This window comes from Cavia porcellus, unplaced genomic scaffold (genome assembly GCF_034190915.1).
Source record: "Cavia porcellus strain 051 isolate PalLab524CR breed Dunkin Hartley unplaced genomic scaffold, mCavPor4.1 scaffold_21, whole genome shotgun sequence".
Taxonomy (NCBI): Eukaryota; Metazoa; Chordata; class Mammalia; order Rodentia; family Caviidae; genus Cavia; species Cavia porcellus.
In genome coordinates this window covers 5,777,219-5,798,287 of record NW_026947504.1, presented here as the reverse complement: position 1 = coordinate 5,798,287, position 21,069 = coordinate 5,777,219, and the positions used below count along the sequence as shown (strand labels likewise).

Genomic DNA, 21,069 nt, shown 5'->3' with positions numbered 1-21,069 from the left:
TTCAGCTGGTCTAGATTACCTAACAAAATCTGGTGTACAAACAAACAAAAAAGGAAAAACCAAAAGGCACACCTGTAATCTCAACAATCTGGGAGGCTGAAGCAAATTCAAACTCAGCCTCGGCAATTTACTAAGATCCTGTCTCAAAACAAAAAAGGACTGGCATGGTAGCTCAGTGTGAAGACCCTGGGTTTAGTGCCCTGAACTGTTTTTTTTTGTTTGTTTAAAAATGTAATTCTAGTCAAGTGTGGCGACGCACAGCCCAGCACTTGGGAGGTAGGAGGATCATGGGATGTTCAAGGCCAGCCAGGGTTACAAAGTGAGTTCAAGGCCAGACTGAACTGCATAGGGAAATCCATCCTCTAAAGACAAAAAAAGAAAAAAAAAAAGGTAATTCTAATCTTAACCACATATGATACACTACCTACCTCCAAAACCCCTTTTGTTTCCAAGCCACGAGACAACGCTCCTTTCTAGGGTACATTTTCACCTTTATAAGGTTTTGTGCTCCAGGTAGTCAAGCCATTACGGTCTTCTCACACACTTCATTTGTATTCAATAATGAGTGCCACCAATTTGAAGCAAAAAACTAGGACGTAGGCTAAGCAACTTGACTCTTCTTCCTGTCTGGCAAGTCAGCACCACCATTGGTAAAGAAAAGCTAAGCCTTAGGGACAGAGGCTCTTACCTGGATCTCTAAGCAACTACATTTCACCCCCACACATTATAAGAATTCTAACACATGGAGAAGAAAGGTTGGAACATAAAAGTCTAAAGACTTGAGACACATAGCTTCTTTCCACAAACACCCCAAATTGAAGCATTAGGGAAAATATCCTCCCTAAGACAAAAGTGAAGCTTTGCTGCTAGCAGAATTTTCCAAAAACAGTATTCTTAGGATAGAGAAGTTGCCTAGGTCTTTCAAATCTAAATTCTGATGACTAAATCACCATCTCTCCAGGATGTAACATGAAAGCTCTTAATAAAATATTACACGCTATCTTCTCTCCACTATCCAAAGCCTGTAATCCAATCTAGACAACTTTCTGACCATACTAGCAAACATTTCTCAGGGAACTAGAAAGTATTAATACTTGACACTGACCATCTGGAAGACAACAGGGAAGAAGGAACAGGTAAGTGCCAGGAAAATGCCAAATCAGGAAATAACCAAGCTCTTAACAGCAATCTGGGAGGTAAGATTTGATCTGCTGCAGTAAAAGGAACCATGTTTTAGATAAAGGGGCTGAATGTTAGGTGGTCTTTTCCCTGCTTCTGCCTTGCCTTTCTTTGTAGAGAAAGGAAAAAGACACTATAGTACACAAGGTTGCTTGGGAAAATGGATTATTCTAATAAAACTTTATTTTTTCAAACACAGCCACAGAGGCAGAACCTCATGTTTAACACACACAGACTTATGGATTTTTTAATATAAAACAAAGTTTACGAAAAAATTTTTTTCCACTTTTTTTGTTTTTGTAATCCCATTAGCACAGGGACTTTGGCAGCAGGTGGGAGTGAAGGGCAGCTGGAGCTGCCACTGGGCAGTCACCGGGCACAGGAGGAGAGCACCAGCTTGGGAGTGGCTTCACTCACACACGCAGGGGTACTCACCTACCGGCCAGCCACACCACACACACAGCACAGATGCAGACATCTACCCAGCGTCAGCCACAGCCCTGGAGGTGTGCTCCATATTCTGGGAAAGCCCAATATGTGAAAACCCAAAGAGTCAAAACAGCTGAAATAAAGGGGAACTGCTTGCTTTACAAAAGAAGCAATCATAGGCAGCTTTTTAATGGTCAGCAGTCCAAATGCACTGAAAAATAGCATTTGGCTTACATAAAACTGTTGGGACAGATCTACTGTGTAAAGCAAAAATGAACCACTTCTTGAAAAGGCTTGTTCCAGGACCATGGGTGCTTGGATTAGGAAGCAAGATGACAGTTCCGATTAGATTAATTTTCCAGACTTAAAGTAATGGAATTAAAATATAATAACTGTAGGTCTTCTTCCCTAAGGATGATGCCCTAGGGCCTTGGGGCAGTCAGGATGGAGGCAGAATTACTGCCTTCACTTCTTTAGCTTAGGGCCTGCCAAGACCCCATAGGCATTGCCAGTGGCCTAATGGAAGCTGGCAGAGCCAACCTGCAACAGAGATCCCAGGGATGAGAATGCCCCAGAGGAAAAGAAGCTGGTACCAGGGAAATTATAAAGAAGAACCAGGGGAGGGATGAAAGTAAGGATGGGTAAAACTTGTGGGCTCAGTTTCTCTGGATTCTCCAGAGAGCCTCTGTTAGCCCCCAGAGACCTTGTAGCCCAGTGCTAGCGCATGGTAACTAGCCAGGAGATGGGGACAGCTATTGAGGGCCACAGGCTCAAAACGCAAGGCTATTTCCTCTGTAGGGGAGGCAGGGAGGCTGGAGACTCACTGATGCTCTTTTCAAATGCAGGCAATGCAGAAAATGTCAGGCTTAATCTCACAAGGAAGAAAAGCAGAGAGCTTGGTCTTTGTCCCTAACATGAGGAAATGGGTCCTAAAATACCCTGAAAATTGAATAGAAAAATGTCCTTCTTTCAATAAACAGGAAGGGCGGGTCCAATTTGGTTATGCTGGGTCTAACCAAATCTGGACAAAGCCTCACAGGATACTGTGGCAGCAGTTTCAGTATGCATATCCACTGGTGCCAGCCCTACCAAACCATGTGCAGTTTCAAACCCATCACTTAAACCCACACTGCAGCCACTGGGACCTGCTGCCCTGGCTCATGTTGTAGGTGAGAAACAAAAAAGGAAATTCAATCCAACGATAATAAACCCCCAGCTGCTTCTCACAACCTTTGCTTTACACATCCTCAGCCAATCTCTCAGTAAGCCCCAACCTCTCTCTTGTCTCTCAGGGCCAATTAGAGGCAAATAAACATTTCCTGGCAGGAGTGGAAGACAAGCAAACTGTTAAATGCTGAACATTCCCTCCCCCTCCTTTTTTCTTTTGCTCAAGCAGGTCAGAAAAAAAGCTGGGCCTGGCTCCTGTAAAAACAGGTTTCCCTACAGCCTGCTTCCAAAGGGCAGTTCCCTGTCTGCTAGGAACTGAAGCCCACTGCACCTGCTCCAAGTCTGCCTCAACAGATGTGTAGGGCCACGACAAGGCCTGCTCCTTTGCACTGACCTGAAAGGTCAGAAGATAAGAGGAACAGGTCCTACCAGTGAAGAAAAGACAAATAAAGCCCTTCAGCCCTGCCTCAGTCGCCCAGATGTGCTCATACTTGCTCAGAGCAAGAAAGGCAGGTTGTAGACAACCTAAACAATCTGACGAAAAAAAAGGCCAGCTTGGGATAAATCTAGTGAGCTCTCTGCAGCCCTCAAAACACATATCTAGTGGGGAAAGGTTGGGACTGAAGAAAAGATCATTAGCAGAGGTCATAGCAATTAAAAGATCCTGCTGTACCCCAAAACAGAATTCTTTAGAGCAAGTGATACTATGGATTACAAGCCTGGTTCCAGAGCTATTTAGAAAAAAAGAAAACTTGGAGCCCTCACCTTGACTCCTTGAACAAGCCTGTTGTCTTGTAAAAACTCAAGATCCTGGGGTATCATGATCCTATGCTGTTAAGGAGCAACTGCCTTCCTTCCCTAAGGCTACGCAAACACACCTTCCCACAAGTACACTTCCATGCACGCGCACACTCTCACACAATTTCTCTAAGGAGGCTGACTGAACCCCCACCCTGGCCAAATTCTAAGACACAAGTGCCCTTTGAAGCAAAGGGGCTAGTGAAATTCCCCGAGCTGGGGTCAGCGGACCCCTTCCTTCCCTGCCCATTGTTCTCAGGGGCAGGGATACTCACACTCAGGGCCGCCATGGGAAGGGTCTGCTCTGGGGCCAGCCCTCCCGCCACCAGCTCTTTATCTTGTCCTGGCCAGTCTCCTGCCACGGTCGAGCTTGCTGGAGCGAGACGATTTCCGGCTGCCCTGAGTTGGATCCCTCCACTCACCCCCATTCCCAGGCTGGGCCCTCAGCCTTGGGGCCTCGACACTTGTTAGTAGCCATAAGAGAGTCAGTCTGTGTGGCCCCAGGAAGTAGCCTCTCACTTTTAGTTCTCCTCAATCAGATTCAAGTCCAGGTCCCCAAAGTCCTGCTGGCACAGTGTCCGCTTGCTTAACGCCTGTCGCCCCCACCGTACAGCCCCCTCTTCCTCCTCTTCACTTTCACTCAGCACCTGGGAGGAACCCCCAACGGGGCTGCAGGAAGCGGAGAGAGGTGGGGGGCTACAGGCCATGAACCAGGGTGGAGAGTTGCTGCTGCCTTCCCGGGCTGTTTCTTGGAGACAGAGAGCTCCTGAGTATGGTTTCTGTCAAAAAAAACAAGAAAGTTAAGAAGACAGACAAAGATACTAACTTCCTAGAATATTCCTAACATTATATTTCAAAGTGTCACTTCTCAGTTACACCTAAGGCAGGAATCCTAGGTTTTAGGGTCAGGTTGGTACTCCATGATAAAATTTGGGAAATCAGACTCAGGTGTGATGGCACATGCCTATAATCCCAGCACTCAGGAGGCTGAGACAGGAAGAGCACTTGAGTTTGAGGCCAACCTGGGCTACACAGTGAGTTCAAAGTCCGTATGTACATATAGCAAGACCCTGTCTCAAGAAAGGAAAAAAAAAAAAAAAAAAAAAAGAGACAGACAGAGAAATTTAGTGAAGATGCACATTTCTCTGAGGAAAAAAGTAAAAGTTTCTGCTAGATTCAACAACAAAAAAATTCATCAATAGGGGCCAGGAATACAGCTCAGCAGTAGAAACAGCTATGTGGCAAGCATAAGATCCGGAGTTCAATTCCCAGTACAAAAAAAAAATAAATAAAAAATAAATTCATTGATAAATTCCATGCAGAGAGGAATATAATCTGCTTATTCTGTTACTCTACTCTGCCTCCATTTACTCAAGTCAAGTATACAGTGTTTTTTTGTTTGCTGGTTGGTTTTGAGGTGCTGAGGATAACACCTAGGGTCACCTACATGGCAAGCAAGCAAGTACTCTACCACTAAGCTACACTCTTAGACCTTTTAAAAATTTTTACTTTTAACTGGGCACGCTGGTGTACACCTGTAATCCCAGCACTCTGGAGGCTGAGTCAGTTTAAAGCTGGCATAAACACAAAGTGAGACCCTGTCCAAAAAAACAAAACAAAACTTTATTTCAGGACAGAGTCTCACTAAGTTGTCCATGCTGGAGTTGAAGTTGTGCCCTGCAGGCAGACTCCCAAATAGTTGGGATAACAAGTGTATGCCACAATGACTGGCAGATTTTTTTTTTTTTTTTTTTTTTTTTGCTTTTTGTTGAGACAGGGTCTCGCTATGTAGTTCAGCTTGGCCTTGGGCTCACTTGTAGCCCAGGCTGGTCTCAAACTTAAACTTGCAGACCATATTCCTGTCTCAGCCACCCAAATGCTAGGATTACAGGAGTGCCTCACCACACCTGGCTAGATTTTAGGTTTTCAGTAAATGCTCAATGCATGGCTGGATGATTATATGAACACATGAGGGGCTGGGGATTTAGCTTAGTGGGATAAGCACCTGCCTTGCAAGCATGCGGTCATGAGTTCAATCTCCAGTATCGATTTAAAAAAAAAAAAAGAAAGAAAGAAAAGAACCTTTCAACCATGATTATATGAACACACGAACCAGTAGCCAAACAGCCAACAAGGAATTCAAAGAGGTTTGTAACCTAGTAATCTAAAATACAACTATGAAACAAGTGGGCAAGTGCATACAATAACTGCATTCACACTAGAAAGCCAGAAAACATTTGTTGAACAGATGAACAATGTCAACCCATTGCTTAACCCTCACAGGCCCACTTGAAGCAGTGAAAGGCAAGTGGCAAAATCAGTCCTGAGCAGGAATATGGCGCTGGCAATGTGGTATTTATGACAGATGCATTTTTAGGAAGGAAGATGCCTATGGCAGGACAATCCAGAATATCTGTCAGATGATTTAACATGCTCCTCACATCAGTTTCTCTGGAAAATTGCGGACAGGAGACTCTCAATACTAAAACTAGAATAGTTCCATGCAAACCTTAGAAAAGCTCAGACAGAAAAGAACTCTGGAGAGGCCTTTCCAGGAGGGTGTGGAGCCAGGCAACAGCTTAAAAGTAAAAACAGCTGGGCATGGTGGCACACACCTGTGATCCCGGCACTCAGTAGGCTGAGGTACAAGGATTGCCTCAAGTTTGAGGTCAACCTGGGCTACATAGTGAGTTTAAGACCAGCCTGAACTACATAACAAGACCCAGTCCAAAAGAGTTCAAAAACCCCTCACAACTTCTATCCAAGGGTCCTAATCTTCCTGGCCCCACCTGATTCATCTTGTCAAAATCCAAGGAAGGCCGCAGACGCCGGGGGTCCTCTTCATGGCGCCGCTTGATCCCAGTTTTGCGGGCGTCAAGATCACAAGGCTGTGAACGGCTTCGGGGAAGATTTCGGAGACCTCGAGGTCGCCAGGGCAGCTCTGGGGAGGATGCAGGGGAGCTCCGAGCAGAGGGCAAGAAACGGCTTGCCTGTGGGCCCAGGCTAGGTGACAGGGAAAAGCGGCGCTGGGGTGGACAAGGTGACAGGGACTCAGCATCACTCTCCCAGGAGCCACTTTGAGGGGAGGTGGCACAGGGTCGAGAAGAATCTTGGGCGAGGGCCAGGCTGAAGAAAGGAGGGCTGTAGGGTCTGTGGGCTGGGGCACATTGAGAAGAGGCACTGGGAGCTTGGAGGAACCTGAGGCTGGAGACCCGCTTTGGGGGGCTCTGGTGAGGCACCTGTGGCCCACCCCCTCCACCACTGCCCCGGTGCTTGATGGGAGTCCACAGCTTGGAGGGGGCGGGCCGCCACACCGGCTGCCAGCGAGACAGGTCCACGGGCACTGAAAGTGAGCGGCAGTGCCTCTTAGATGGAGGAGCAGGGGGCACAGGAAGCTTCTCTGGGTCTGGGGGCTCAGGGCTTAGGACTTGGGAGAGGGGCTGCTCCTGTGGGGAGTTTCCCCGACTAGGTGGTCTGAGGTGCAGGCTCAAGCCTGAAGGGTGGTAGCTGAAGTTGAGGCTGTCTTGGAACTCAGCACAGGAACAGTGGGAAAGGCCCCTCCAGGAAGCACCTTCTGGAAAATATTAGCAATAAAATACTATTAATGATATCTAACATTTTTTAAGTGTTTATGCCACATGATGCACTGAGCACTTCCTGTGGCTTCCCAAAGAACTCCATGAGGTAGGTACTGTGATTATTCTCATTTCACAGATGCAAAAAGTTCTATAACTTATTAAAAATCACACAGAAAGTCATGAGCAAAGCAAGATGTAAACCCAAGTCTTCTCTCTAAGGCCAAGACTAGTTTTCTATGCTACATCAGCTCCACTGTGAGCAATCACCTGGAGTCAAAAGCATATTTGATATCCTGCTTGCCATTCCTCCTCACAGGTAAAACAAGTCAAAAGAAACAACACCTGGCACTGTCCGCCAATCACTTGTCCCTGCTCCCACATGGGTTCTGGAAAGCAAGCCTATGCTCTTTTGGCCTTTTCCATTCTCATATGTCAACAGGACCAAGATGGGAGTCAGGGCTGCCAAAAGAGGTAATCAAGTAGGTAACAGATCACTTTAATTCGTAGGGAAGGTAAACAGGGTGGGGAAGGCCTTTGATGCTGGAACCTGTGCTTGGGAAACCCTAAGACTTCGTGCTGCTCATGCTCCTTTGCGTCTGGCCACCCACTCTCTGGTTCCCTGATTCCCCATCCAAATAGATGGGGGAACTAAGAGCAAAGGGCTAAAAGGAATAATTCTCATTCACTGCATTTAACCAAAATTGTGACTTTTGGGAAATAGCTCACTAAGGGACAAAGGACCTACTTCAAGCTCCATTGCCTACCTGGCTGAAGGAGCTGGATATTTGGAGCAAATGACAAGTATATGAAGTCAGTCTCAATACTGGCAAAATTCACACGTAATTCTATCTGGTCAATAGCTTGTCTCCCTGTTAAGCTCCAAGAGGGCAGGCAGGGCTCATGAGTCCTTATGGCACAAAACCTAAAACTCGGCAATATTTAATGAACAGCAGGAACACATTTAATGAAGATGTTTTTGCCAACTCACTTCCATTGTGTCAGGTATTCCAGAAAAAGAAAACAAGATGCAGAACAGCCCAGCAGCATGTCTTAGGAAGTTCTAGTTGTCTACTCATTATGCCTACAATGATAGGCCCTTTGATTAATTATCTAGGAATTTACACCTGATATATTTTCACATGTGAAAAATGACTTATTTACAAGGTGATTCACTAGTTTTATGTAAGACTAGAAATAAAGACATAGTAGGAGATTGGTTAAAGAAATTGGCACATCCATTCATTCAGTGTAAGAATATACAACCATATGAAAGAAAAAAAATGCTCAGCATACTGACAGAGAAAAATCTCCTAGCTGCAGTAAGTTTTTTTTTTAAAAAGGCATAGGCCAGGCATGGTAGTGCACACCTGTAATCCCAGCACTTAGGAGGCTAGGCAGGAAGATCACCATGAGTTCACGCTAGCTTGAACTACACAGTAAGTTCCAGGCCACCCTGAATTACACAGCATAACTCTGTCTCAAAAAAAAAAAAAGAAAAGAAAAGAAAGGCACAGAATGACATATAATATATAATCTTTTATATTAGAAAAGTGGGGATAAGACTAAATATGGCATATTTCTATTCACATAAAGAAATTAGGGTTGATACACAAGAAAAGGGTAATAGGAGTTACTTTTAATTAGAGAAGTCCCCATAAGTTTAAAAGCAAACAGAACATAACATATGCTGGGACAGTAAAATGGAAACAAATGTTATCTCAAAGTGATCTGCTGGCAAGAACGTTTTAGAGATAGCTAGTTAATTCTGGCCACAGGTAGCCAATGTGAGAAATACACAGACAGGTACATGAGCAAACACACATATAAGATATATACACATGATACCTTACCAGACACAAGCTGGAAAGGGTTCCCACAGTTGGAGATGTCTGCATGATCAGGCAAAGGCTGAGAGAGAGAAAGAATATTCATCATAATTCAGGTTCAGGACACACAGAGGGATTTCTAGAAAGTCCTCTCCAATTGTTCCCTGCAATTCATGGGTACCAGGGGTGTTAAGAGTCTCCTAAGTGTTCTCCTCCTACTGTCTTCCCAAAGTTAGTGACTAAAACAATCTATATCTTCCAATTCCTCAAACCCTTCTCCACCCAAGTTTTGACAGCCCTTCTCTACCAGTGGAAAAATCCCTGCCCCCTTCCTTTTGGGCTGGGTTGTGAGCCTTTAGTGGGCTCTTTCAGTTTAAGTACAATGATTCATACAACACAGGACAAGGGTAAAATAGAAGCAACAAACAGCCTCAGAAAAAAGGGGAAAGGGGTCACAAAGAAGCAGGAAGACTGGTCTTTTACCAGACTGATGCTGAAGCGTGTGCATTTCAGCTCATCCAGAGTCTGCTTCTGTAGCTGCTCAGTGATCAGAGTTATCATGATTCTCCCCAGGATCTGACTTGCACACTTTGGAGCAAATGGTGGATGTCTTCCCTGTTGTTCTTCCAGACCTCACTCGTGAGCCGTCTTCTGCCACTGCAGCACCATTCTAGCACCACTGAGACTTCCCTCTCCAGTCATGCCTGCTGAGTCTGCCAATTACAGAGGGACCAGTCCCAAGTGACATTAGAGATATACCTAGTCCAGAGATGGAAAATGTATGGCACATATACCACAACACTCCTATGCCAGGCCTCTGGCAGACATCATTAATCGATTACAGCTCTTTCCTGCTAAACCTAAACACAGCCTCAAAAACATTCTGATCTTGGCACTTCAGATATCCAGTATACTAAACTGGACTTGGCAAGCAAAAACTGAAACCTATTTACTCCTAACTTGGCTCATGCTCTGCTTTCTACCTGGAATACCAGCACCACTTAGACAACAGCTCAAGTGAGAGACAGTGATGCCCAAATGGTTATTTCCATCCTAACTGGCCTGATTCTTTATCTTCTAGGTAGAAGCCAAGAGGTATTCTCCCAAACTACAGAAATAGGGAGGAGCAATGATTATAGGCATGACTTTGTGCATCACAAAGACCAGACCAGCCAGGTATAGTAGCACACACCTGTAATCCCACATTCAGTAGGCTGAGGCACAAGGACCACCCTGAGTTCATGGCTACCTGAACTATAAATTGAGACCCTGTCTCAGAACAAACAAACCGACCAGAGTAAATAGGATTTTATATCTTCCTATAGCCTGAACAGCTGATAGAGAATTACTCTTCAATAAATACTATGAATATTCTTCTATAAAATGAAAAGCTGCAAAAAAAAAAAAAAAAAAAAAAGGCCCAGGGATTTACCTTAGCAGCTTAAGAGCCTGCCTCACAAACTGGAGGTTGGAGGTCAAGAGTTCAACCCCAGGCACAAAAAAAAAAAAAAAAAAGAGAGAGAGAGAGAGAGAGAGAGAGAGAGAGAGAGAAGCTGCACTTGCTGACATACACTTGTAATCCAAGCAATCTGGAGGCGAAGGCTGGAGAATCACTAGTTCAAGACCAGCCTGGGCAATTTAGTAAAAAACTCTCAAAATTAAAAATTAAAAAAAGAGGAGCTGAGGTGCTCAGTGGCAGAACATTTGTCTAACGTGTAGGGTCTAGGGTTTGACCCTCAGTACTGCAAGAAAAAAATACATAGATATCTAACAAATCTGTCACTTGTTTGAGCGGGATGTGGAGGCATACACATGTAATCCCAGCACTCAGGAGACTGAAGCAGGAGGATCACCTTGAGTTTGAGGCCAGCCCAGGCTATACAGTGAATTAAAAGGCAGCCTGAATTACATAAATGAGGCCCTATCTCAAAAAATAAAAGAGCAGGGGATTTAGCTTAGCGGCATAAGCACCTGCCTTGCAAGCCTGCGGTCATGCGTTCGATCCCCAGTATCGATAAAGAAAAAAAAAAAAAAAGATGTTCAAAAAGTAAAATAAAAATGAGGACTGGGGAGGTCATTGTGAAGGCCCTGGATTGAATTCCTAGTACCGAGGGGGGGGGGGACGACAAGAAAGAAATGGTCAGGATAATTCTGATTGCATTTCAACAACTACAGATACTAAAAACTCCATGACTTCATTCAACTAAAGTATTAGCCTGATTTGACAAAAAGAACATGGATATAACATCAAGATTCTTGCTCCCCAGCATTCAGAAGTTTGAGGCAGGAGAATCGATAGCAAGTTTGAGGCTAGCCTGGGCTACACTGCGAATTCAAGGCCCTGTCTCAAAAAAATCTTTCTGTTAGTCACTTTCTGATAGCAGCAAACTAACTCTTATCAGAGAACAGACTTCAAAGTTGCCGTAGGGGCCTTGCAGGCAGACAGAGGGAAAGTTAACATAATGTTTTAACTTTGTTCTACTTATTTCCAGAAATTACTAGCAGGCAGATAGCACACCAGAGAGTTTATGTAGCATCGGCTAGTAGAATGATCAATCAAGAAACTGAAGTCTTAATTGAATTTATTGAGACAGTTTTAGTTAATAACAATCCTTCATTTACCTATATGTAAAATGGGCACAGCAATCTTACTCTGTCACAGGAATGAATATGAAATCTCAGTATATAAAAGCACACCATCTGGCCTGTAAACATCAAGAGTACACAGAGATTGCTGTTTCTCATCCCTCTTGTTTGTTGCTCTTCAAAGCCTCAGCATCCCAGAAGCAATGATATCATTAAAATGAAGAAGACAACAGGCTCTGTCCTTCTGGCTGGATGCCACCCTCCCTCACCTGCTCACCAAGGAAAGGGAGCCTGGGGTGGCTCTTCCTTCTGTGACCTTTAGGGACAGATCATCCTCTACAATATAAAGATAATTCTCTCTACCCTATTCCTACCTCAGAGGAAGGCCACCCAGTAGCACAAAGAAACACACTTGGGTGTACTTGGAGTCCTTTAGAATAAAGGTGCAGAAGTCAATCATCATTCTAGTTAACCATCGTTTTCATGCATAATTATTACCACCCTGAACAAAGTTCCAGCTTCCTGAGAGCTGCCATGAGCTGCTTCCCCTATGTTTCTGTAGGAGCAGCTAAAGTTTTTTATCACTTCTGCTCCTGGCTCCTTAACTCTGTCCTCAAAGATGAACCAGAGAGGGAACCTAACTGCACACTTTTACCCTAGAGACCCCAGGCCTCAGGCTGACCAGCCATGAGATGCAAGGAGTGAAACAAAGTTTTTCAAGCTTTCCATGAGGCATTTGGACAAACAGCCAACTCTCAGCCCTCTCTAGGATCAACTGAAGAGAGTGATTTTGTGTTTTGCTGCATTTTAATTGTTGGGATGTGACCACACACAGCGGTAATTGGAACAATGCAACTACCACTACCCAACTGATACTCTCAGCCTGAGTTTCCTAAAACAGGCCAGACAGAGAGGGGGAACAGAATGGAAGCCATAAGGAATCAAACCAGGACACAAAAGAAGGCAAACCAGCTCTGCGAGGGGCCTCCTCTTTCTCAACCAAGCACTGAAAAAAGTGTAAGAAGCCCTCTCTTGCCGCCTTCCTTCCCCTTCCATTTTGTGTATCTGAGGGGTTGAGACAGCCCAGAACCTTCACTAAAACAAGTTAAAACTTCTGAGCCTAACAATTAGCAAGGGGTTCAGCCCTTCAGAGAGCAGCAGGCCGCTAGGCCCTCCCAGCAATACCACCAGGCCTAACTCTCGGTCCAGGCTCTCTCTTCAGCATAAACCCCCGAAAATGAAGATTGGACCCCTTCTTCCTCTCCATTGGATGACAGTAACCTCTGACACTCGCGTTTCAGAGGGATGCTGAGGTTGTGCTGAAACCCGGACAACCTAGGATCAAGTCAGGCCAAGGTAGAGAACCACAAATCCCCTAGGGACCTTCCCCCCAGGTCCCAGCCCCAGACCTCTGGAGGAGACTAAAGGAAAACATGAAACAGGCAGGGAGGTGCAGGAGCAAGTAAGTGAGGACCTGGAAGCTCTTCCTCATATATGTCCTGGTGGGGATAGGAGTGACAAGTGGCGAGCACCCCTCCCCCCTCCGATGAAGAAGCAAACGGCTAAACCCCCTCCAATCTTCAATCTCTCTGTTACCCTGCCTATCCCCGCGGGGTGGGGCATAGGGCTTACGCTGCCCCCCCCCCCCGAGTGGGAACCAGGGCTCGCTCAGGGAGGGACTGTCGCTTGCCCTTTCCCATTTCATTTCCATTACAGGGCCGCGGGAAGCGAACTCAGGACGCAGGGGATGGGTAGGGTCTGGGACTTAGCACTCCGCCACCCCCTCCCCCACCGGGTCCCGTGTTCTCCCCTTGGAGGCGGCTTTCGAGGCCTGGCCGCGCGGGCGGCTGACCTGGGGGAGGGGAAACAGAAGGGAGGGACAGTCGAGATGCCCGCCCCGAGGCCCCAGCGCCACCTGCCCTCCGCCACCTACCGCGGCTCCTTCAGCTCCCAGGGCCGCGGCCGGAGCAGCTCTGAGCGCTCAGTTCGCCCCACGGTGCCCTTAAAAGGCACCGGCACAAACCAACTGGCCACTGAGGAGAGTAGGGGAATCGCTGCGGTTCGCAGAATCCCCGTAAACTGCCCGCTGAGGCCCAAGCCCTGTATTGTTTCTCTCTTAAAGTCTTCCTAGTCTCTCTTGGTTGTGAACGCGCGAGGCGCTTTGGTTTAGGGACTGAGTGGTTCCGCCCCTAACGAGTTACCCCTCCAAATTACAGCAGAAAGTGGACAGATCCAGTTAGAGGCATATCTTGGAACTCGTGGGGGAGGCCATATCGGACGAAGGTAAACAAAGCCATTGTCCCCGCCCTTCATCCCTACATCGACCCAGCTGCAACCTCTTACTCCGTCGAGGGTGCTTCATAGAATCAGACGCTGTGCCTCTCACCTGCTCTCCTGTTCGGAACGTCACAGCCACCTTTCTGAAAGAACCCCCCCTCCGCCTCCAACAAAGGACCGGTCCGCGGCGTGAAGACTCCTGGGAAATGTAGTCCAAACGCCGATTAGGGCCTGCTCTGAGTCCCTGGACGGACCCTCTTTTTCCGTTGCCGGATCTGCTCGAACCTTATAAACCCAGCATTTATAACGGTTACTGGGGCGTGCCCACGTGGTTCTGTAATTTGCCCTGCCCAGAACACTGTAAAGCTGAGGAGGGCCGAGGGTTCTACAGTCCCTCGCCTCCCTTCACACCTCCCCCCAGCAGGATGAGGTAATGGGATTGTGATTATGACATCATAGATGGTTCATTTGCTTGCGCGGCTTGGGGGATACGGTGGTTACAACTGGACCACTTTCCTTAAGACAGAAAGGAAGGAAGGAAAAAGGCAGATGCACAAACGACGTTGACGGCACTATGTTTCCTCTTCAGGAAGAGGAAACCACCTTTTTATTAAGCTTTCACCACCTCTACCGCCACCCACCTCAGCCAGAGTTGTGTCCTTTTTAAAGAGATGGAATGTAGATGTAAGTAGGTGAAGAAATTAGTTTTTGGCTCTTGTGTAAACACAAGTCTCCCCATCAGACAAACAAACAAACAAAAAAAAGAATGAAAGAAAGAAAGAAAAAGAGATTTTTAAACAATGCCTTCTTCATCTTGTGAGTTTTAAATTTCTTTCTTATTGTTCAAAAAGTACCCTAACACAAGTGACTTCACTATCACATTTAGCAAGTCCCCTGAAAGACATGTTTTCTCTAACTGTTTCCTGTCCTATCCAAGTCTGGGACAGGTGAATCGTTGTCTTCCTCACTTAGCTTACGAGGGCAGGAAATTGGAGCCACCAAGTCTGCAAACTGAAAAAGAAAGAAGATATTAATCAAGAAAATGGATCAGGTGTGGTGGTGTATGTCTGCAATCCCAGCATTCTGGTGGCTCAGGCAAGAGGATCATGGAGAGTTCCAGGCCTGTCTCAAAAATAAAAAAGAAAATGGGAATGAAGATTTATTTTTCACTGCAGTTTCCCCTTAGCAAAGAGAAAAAGTACAGCCAGGAGCCATGATATGTAGGTGACATGATTTCCTGTTCAGTGATGGCAAACCTTTTAGAGCTCTCAATGATTCAAATGGCCCACTGCAGCACACGTACCATAGGTTCACCACCCCAATTAAAGTTTAATTGTATGTATTATGTGTCAAGGATTGTGCTACATATTTTGAATATATATTCTTTTTAAATATATATATACTTATTTTTGCCTACACTCAAATGAAAACTATCTCCTAATTTGAAACTGAAACTGCCTAAGAGGCTAAATGACTGCCTATTTGATAGGCAAAGTTTATCAAAAAGTTTGAGACTGTAAGGTTCTTGCTTTTCACACTAGGCTGCTTCCCTTTTATTACTAATTATACTTTCTAAAGTTAAGTGGTTGAAGTTAAGTTAGCATTGGCTCAGCGAAACAACAAAAGAAGCAGACACTTTAAAACCTGCAAAACAGTTTTTTTAAATCACTACAAGTCAGGTTTCAGGACTCATTTCAAAGGAAGGTTCCTTTCATCAAGACTAAAATAGTTGGGGGCTGGGGATTTAGCTCAGCGGCATAAGCGCCTGCCTTGCAAGCAGGCAGTCATGAGTTTGATCCCCGGTACCGGTAAAAAGGAAAAAGATAAAAAAAAGACTAAAGTAGTTTTTCGATGAATATATAAAAAGGGGGTGGTATATGTATACACAACAGGGTACTATTTAGCCATAAAGAAGGATAAATTTGACTCATTTGTGGGAAAATGGATAGATCTTGAGACCATAATTCTAAGTGAAATCAATCAGGCACAGGTGGCTAAATATTACATGGTTTTTTTCATGTATGAGAAACCCAAAACATAAATAATTTAATGAGAAAAATAAAAGATGATAGGAGACAGAGGTGGAACTTCTGGAGATAGGAAAGTGGCTTCTGGGGAAGGGGTGGAAGAGAGTAAAAATGATAAAGTTTGATGTGTGTATGTTTGTACCAATTTCCCAATTAATTGGGAATTAATATGTATTGCAAACCTATAACAAAAAAATAACCTCTACCCACAGCCATGGTGCATGTCTATAATCCCTGCTCTTTGGTAGGCTGAGGGAGATCACAAGTTAGAGGCCAGCCTGAGCAATTCAGTGAGATCTTAAGAAATAAAAAGGCTGAAGGCCAGGATTTAGCTCAGTGGTGTGTAAGCGCCTGCCTGGCAAGTATAAGATCATAAGTTTGATCCCTGGTACCACCAAAAATAAAGTAAATTAAATAAAATTTTAAAAATAGAAAAAGGCTGGCCAGGGATATAGCTCAGTGGCACAAGTGCCTGCCTGGCAAGGGCAAGGCCATGAGTTTGATTCCTAGCACCCAAAACAAACAAACAAAGAAATAAAAAGACTGCTTGGCAAGCATGAAGTCCTGAGTTCGATTCCAGTACCAAAGATAAAAAAAATAAAAAGGCCTAGGGGTGCAGCTCAGTGCTTAGAGTGCTTGCTAGCCTGTGTGAGGCCTTAGATGCAACCTCTAGTACCACCAAAATAAAGCCACAAAATGCACCCCAACACTCCTACTCACAACTAAATATCCTTTTGCCACCTTGAACTCACAATTTTTTTTTTATTGGTACCAGGAATTGAACTCACGACCGTGCACTTGCAAAGCAGGCACTTATGCCACTGAGCTAAATCTCCAGCCCCCTAGCTCACAATTTTTAAAACTCATGTCTTGCCACCTGCCTTGCAAGCCTGTGGTCGTGAGTTCGATCCCTGGTACCAGTAAAAATACAAAATACAAAAAAAACAAAACAAAAACTCATGTCTTGCTACCTTTTCCTGCAGCTCCTTCTTTATCCTTTTATTCTTGGGCCACTTCTTTGAATGCCTCCTCAATTGTGCCCTAGTGACTCCGAACCCATCTATGACCCTGCTCCAATGGCTTTCAGCAGAAAATATCACCTTGACCCCCTTATGGCCTCCATCCAGATTCTCTGAGGTTTCCAGGGCTTGGAGCCAGTCATGCAGGATGTCATCCAAAGAGGTAGAATCCATGGGTTCTAAGGGATTTTCCTTTCCTTGCCTAAGGAGGCAGCAGAGTCAGAGAGTACATGCATATTCAGTAAAAGCCAGTAAAAGCCAAATCTCTGCCAAGTGGGGAGGGGTTGGACTCAGTCACCACTCATAAAAGGAACCAGGAATGCTGAACACACCCTTTAGTCCCCTTGCCCTGAAGAGGCTTGCTGGGGGGGTCCCAGGTATGTAGGGCTCTTCTCCATCGCCGGATCTGAGCATCCCAGGAACGACGGCTGTACCTCCTGTTCTTATTCGGTGTTTGAGGGTGAAGCCCTGGCTGTCGCTGTGCTCTGGCAACAAATATAGATCACACTGGGTTCAAAGCAAAGGGACATACATGATTTATTGCTTATCACAGTGAATCAGGCACTTAAAATAGGGATTCCCCTAGAAAGATGTGAGATCATTTCAGAAAAAGTGAATCTTCAAATCAGATTATACTCCAAACTTCCCACTTTCCTAATAGTCTTTCTCCTGGTACATTACAATACCTTCAGTAGATAATACTTGACAAACCTTTACTCTTCCATACATTTATTTTGAATGTATGTGAACTTTCATATAATTAACCTAGTGCATTGCAGTTAGCTAAGACAGATGGAAAAATGAGGCCATGGGAAATAAGTTTGGGAAGAAAACAATCTTCTCAGGAACCAAGATATAATTTTGAGCACTTTTTTTTTTTTGTCTTTTTGAAACAGGGTCTCACTGTGCAGTTCAGGCTGGCCTTGAGCTTACTTTGTAGCCCAGGCTGGTCTTGAACTCACAGTGATGCTCCCGCCTCAGCCTCCCGAGTGCTGGGATTACAGGTGTGAGCCACCACGCCCGGCAATTTTGAGCACTTTTATGGGTCAAGTATAACTTTTTTTTTTTTTATCAGTACCAGGGATCACAACTGCCTGCTTGCAAGGCAGGCGCTATGCCGCTGAGCTAAATCCCCAGCCCAAGTATAACTTTTCTACTTGAGAAAACTCTCCAAAACTTATTTTGGGGACTAGATTGTGAGAGAATTAGTAATGCCACAGCTCTATTAGAGCACTCAGATTCTAGTATCTTTCCGTCACCCGACACTGACCAGAGCCACTTGGCTGACACACTTGTGATCACCCAAAAATGCACTCACTTGGGGACCTGCTGCCGAAAGCACTGGTAACCAGGTGTACATTTGCCATAATCTATCTGCTTTTGCCGCCGCTGCAGGACAACTTCATCTGTCTCTACTTCCCACCTGCAGGGAAGTGTCCCCGTGAAGAGTGATTATAGTCATCAAACAGCAATCCACCCTGTAACATTCCTTTCATCTTCAGCCCGACTTTCAAACTTACCTGCCATGACAAGGTTCTGTGCCGACTCCCACATTTACCGTCTCTGTCCCAGTGGACAAAGACTCTTCACACAACTCTTTTCTGGGGAAGCAATTTCTACAGATTAAAAGGATATTAAGGATAAACACCAGCTGACTATGCTGCACCTCTCAACCACTCTCACGAGCATGACCCTGACTTCAGAGAAATGTTCAATTTCTGACTTGGCTGTCAAAGTATGGTCTGCAATCCATTGGTATGGGTAGCACCTGGTGGCCTTGATAATTCTGGGCTTCGGTTTAGACCTGTTGAATCAATTTTAGGAGCTTGCATTTTAAAGGGCTTCCAAATATATTTTAAACTTTTTTTTTAATATTAGTATGAAGGATTGAACCCAGCCACCCTACCCTCTTTGAGACAGGGTTTCATTAGATCACTCAGTTGCCCAGGCTGGGCTTGAATTTGTGATCTTTCTGCCAGGGATTACAGGAATGTGCCACCACACTTAGCTACAAATTTTTTAATTATGAAAAATTCATTTATCTACTGAAGTAAAGACCAGTTCATGCACCCAGCTACTTAGAAGGCTGAGGCAGGGGCCTCAAGTTAGAGACAACATAGTGAGACTTTTTTGCTTTGTTGTTTTGAGACAGGGTCTTGCAGTGTAACTCAGACTAGCCTTGAATTCACTGTGTACCCAGGCTGGCCTCAAACTTGCAATGATCCTCCTACCTCACCCTCCCAAGTGCTGGGATTACAGGTGTGCACCACCATGCCCAGCTTTGTGAGATACTATCTTTAAAAAAAGAAGACGAGGGGGAGAGAGGCATGACATCAGCTGGGAACTTTTCTGAAATGCAGAACTTTGGCCAAAACAGCTGTTGAGTCAGGACCTATATTTTAACAGGACCTCCAAGCAGTTATACCACGCACATCAATTTTTTTGTGATGTTGGCCATTGAACTCAGCACCTCTTGCAGGCCAGGTAAGCACTCTACCAGTGAAATAGACACCAACCTGCACATGACATCCTGCCACCCACCCATCACTCAATATTCATGTCCAGTTTTGTCTCATCTATACTCACTATGACCCTCACATAATTAATTTATCTGTTCTTCCAGTATTTGGGATTGAACCCAGGGTCTTCACACTCTGCAGTGTGTTTTTATTTCCTATTTTGAGATAGAGTATTGCTAAATCATTAAGTTGCACAAGCTGGGCTCAACTTTGTTCTTCTGCCTAAGCCTCCCAGACTGCTGGGATCACAGGTGTGCCCAACAATGCCTGTCTCTCACAAAGTTATTTAAAAGCAAATATTTGACATTAAGAATTTCTAGGGTCAGGGTTATAGCTCAGTGGCACCGTGCCTGCCTGGCAAGCACAAGGTCGTGAATTCAAGACCCAGTACCAAAAATAAAAAACAATTTCTACAGCTAGCCAGATATAGTGGCACATGTCTGTAGTTGTAGCACTCAGGAGGCTGAGGCAAGAAGATCATCAAGAGTTTGGCATTTGAGGCTAGCCTGGATGGCATGAGACCCTATCTCAAAACAAAACAAAACAAAAAGGTCTAGGGCTGAGACTGTAACTTAGTGATAGAGCACTTGCCTTACCTGCCTTTGGTGTTGGGTTTCAACTACAAAACATGCAAAATAATTTCCATAAACAGCTAAAGTTTTAGATCTCTAGACCTTGGTAAGAATTATATTAATTACAGGCGTGGTGCACGCCTGTAAAATCAGCTATTCGGGAGGCTGAGGCAGGAGAATCACAAGATTAAGGCCAGCCTGGCTAATGTAGCGAAACTCTTGTCTCAAAATAAAGAAAGGACTTTAGCTCCGTAGTAGAGCGCCCCTGGGTTTCAACCCTGAGATTCTCAAAAAATAAATATTCAGAGATGTGGTGGAACTCCTTTGCTGTTCCTGAAAAAGTATTTATTTTTACCCCTATAATAGAGTCTCTGAGATGGTGCACTCTAAACGGAAACTCGGCGTAAACCCACACACCTGTCACACACCGACGCCTGACCCACAGGCGGCAAATCCTCCATCCCGGTTTGAAGGCTAGCAAAGTTAAATAGAAACAGCACGAGGATGACGCGAGGAAAAAGAACACTGTCACGCAAATGAATCTCTCCTATTATTATCCTAGCAAGGGTCATCGCCCGCGAGGCGCAATTTAAATCTCCCGGGGTTGGTGGGGCTGAGGGAATTGACCCGAAGGGAAGGGTGTGGCGATTGGCTAGAGGGAGAGCCAATGGGGAGTTAGGCTCTTTGGTAGGGGCTTAACTCCGGTAGGCCAATCGCCATCCTGCTTTGGCTCTGGGGCGGAACAAGTGGTGCCCCTTTCAGTGCAAGTGCTTTCTCCTGGATGAAGTACAAGCCTACCGATTGGTCGTGGGTCTTCGGGGCTTGCTCCGCGATTAGCTAACGTAGCTCACAGGCGGGCGGGGATAGGTTGTTGGGAGAGCGGAAGGTTTGAATGGTCAAGCATAAAATAGTTGGCCTTGCACTTCGGTTCAACTACCCAGAGAAATGACATGCGTGGCCTCGGCCTACCCTGTCAAGGGAGAAGCAGAAACTGTAGCCTTGGTAACTGCTTCTTTTCCTCAGATTTCATTTTATTTGCTTGCGTCCAGTTTCCTTTCTCCCGAAGACTAATCCAACTCTAATTTTTTTTTT

General features: G+C 45.2%; 2 protein-coding genes across 3 annotated transcripts; both read right to left on the bottom strand.

Annotated features, from left to right (window-relative positions):
• Positions 1-1,327: 1,327 nt before the first annotated feature.
• Positions 1,328-14,141, bottom strand: Fam53c (family with sequence similarity 53 member C). Of its 2 annotated transcripts, none has more exons than XM_063232169.1 (5): positions 13,950-14,141; positions 9,461-9,690; positions 9,002-9,059; positions 6,363-7,147; positions 1,328-4,352 (listed from the first exon to the last, which is right to left on the bottom strand). In XM_063232169.1, exons 2-5 carry the CDS (start codon positions 9,536-9,538, stop codon positions 4,095-4,097), a joined length of 1,179 nt encoding a protein of 392 aa, XP_063088239.1. In that variant the 5' UTR covers positions 9,539-9,690; positions 13,950-14,141; the 3' UTR covers positions 1,328-4,094. The 2 variants fall into 2 exon arrangements, with proteins under 2 accessions (XP_063088239.1, XP_003477428.1); XM_003477380.5 differs by lacking the exon at positions 13,950-14,141 and adding an exon at positions 13,497-13,705.
• Positions 14,142-14,388: 247 nt separating this feature from the next.
• On the bottom strand, positions 14,389-20,518 carry LOC134471896 (oocyte-specific histone RNA stem-loop-binding protein 2-like). Its single transcript, XM_063232171.1, has 6 exons — positions 20,395-20,518; positions 18,407-18,487; positions 18,205-18,309; positions 17,219-17,371; positions 16,968-17,088; positions 14,389-14,851 (listed from the first exon to the last, which is right to left on the bottom strand). Exons 1-6 carry the CDS (start codon positions 20,436-20,438, stop codon positions 14,753-14,755), a joined length of 603 nt encoding a protein of 200 aa, XP_063088241.1. The 5' UTR covers positions 20,439-20,518; the 3' UTR covers positions 14,389-14,752.
• Positions 20,519-21,069: the final 551 nt, after the last annotated feature.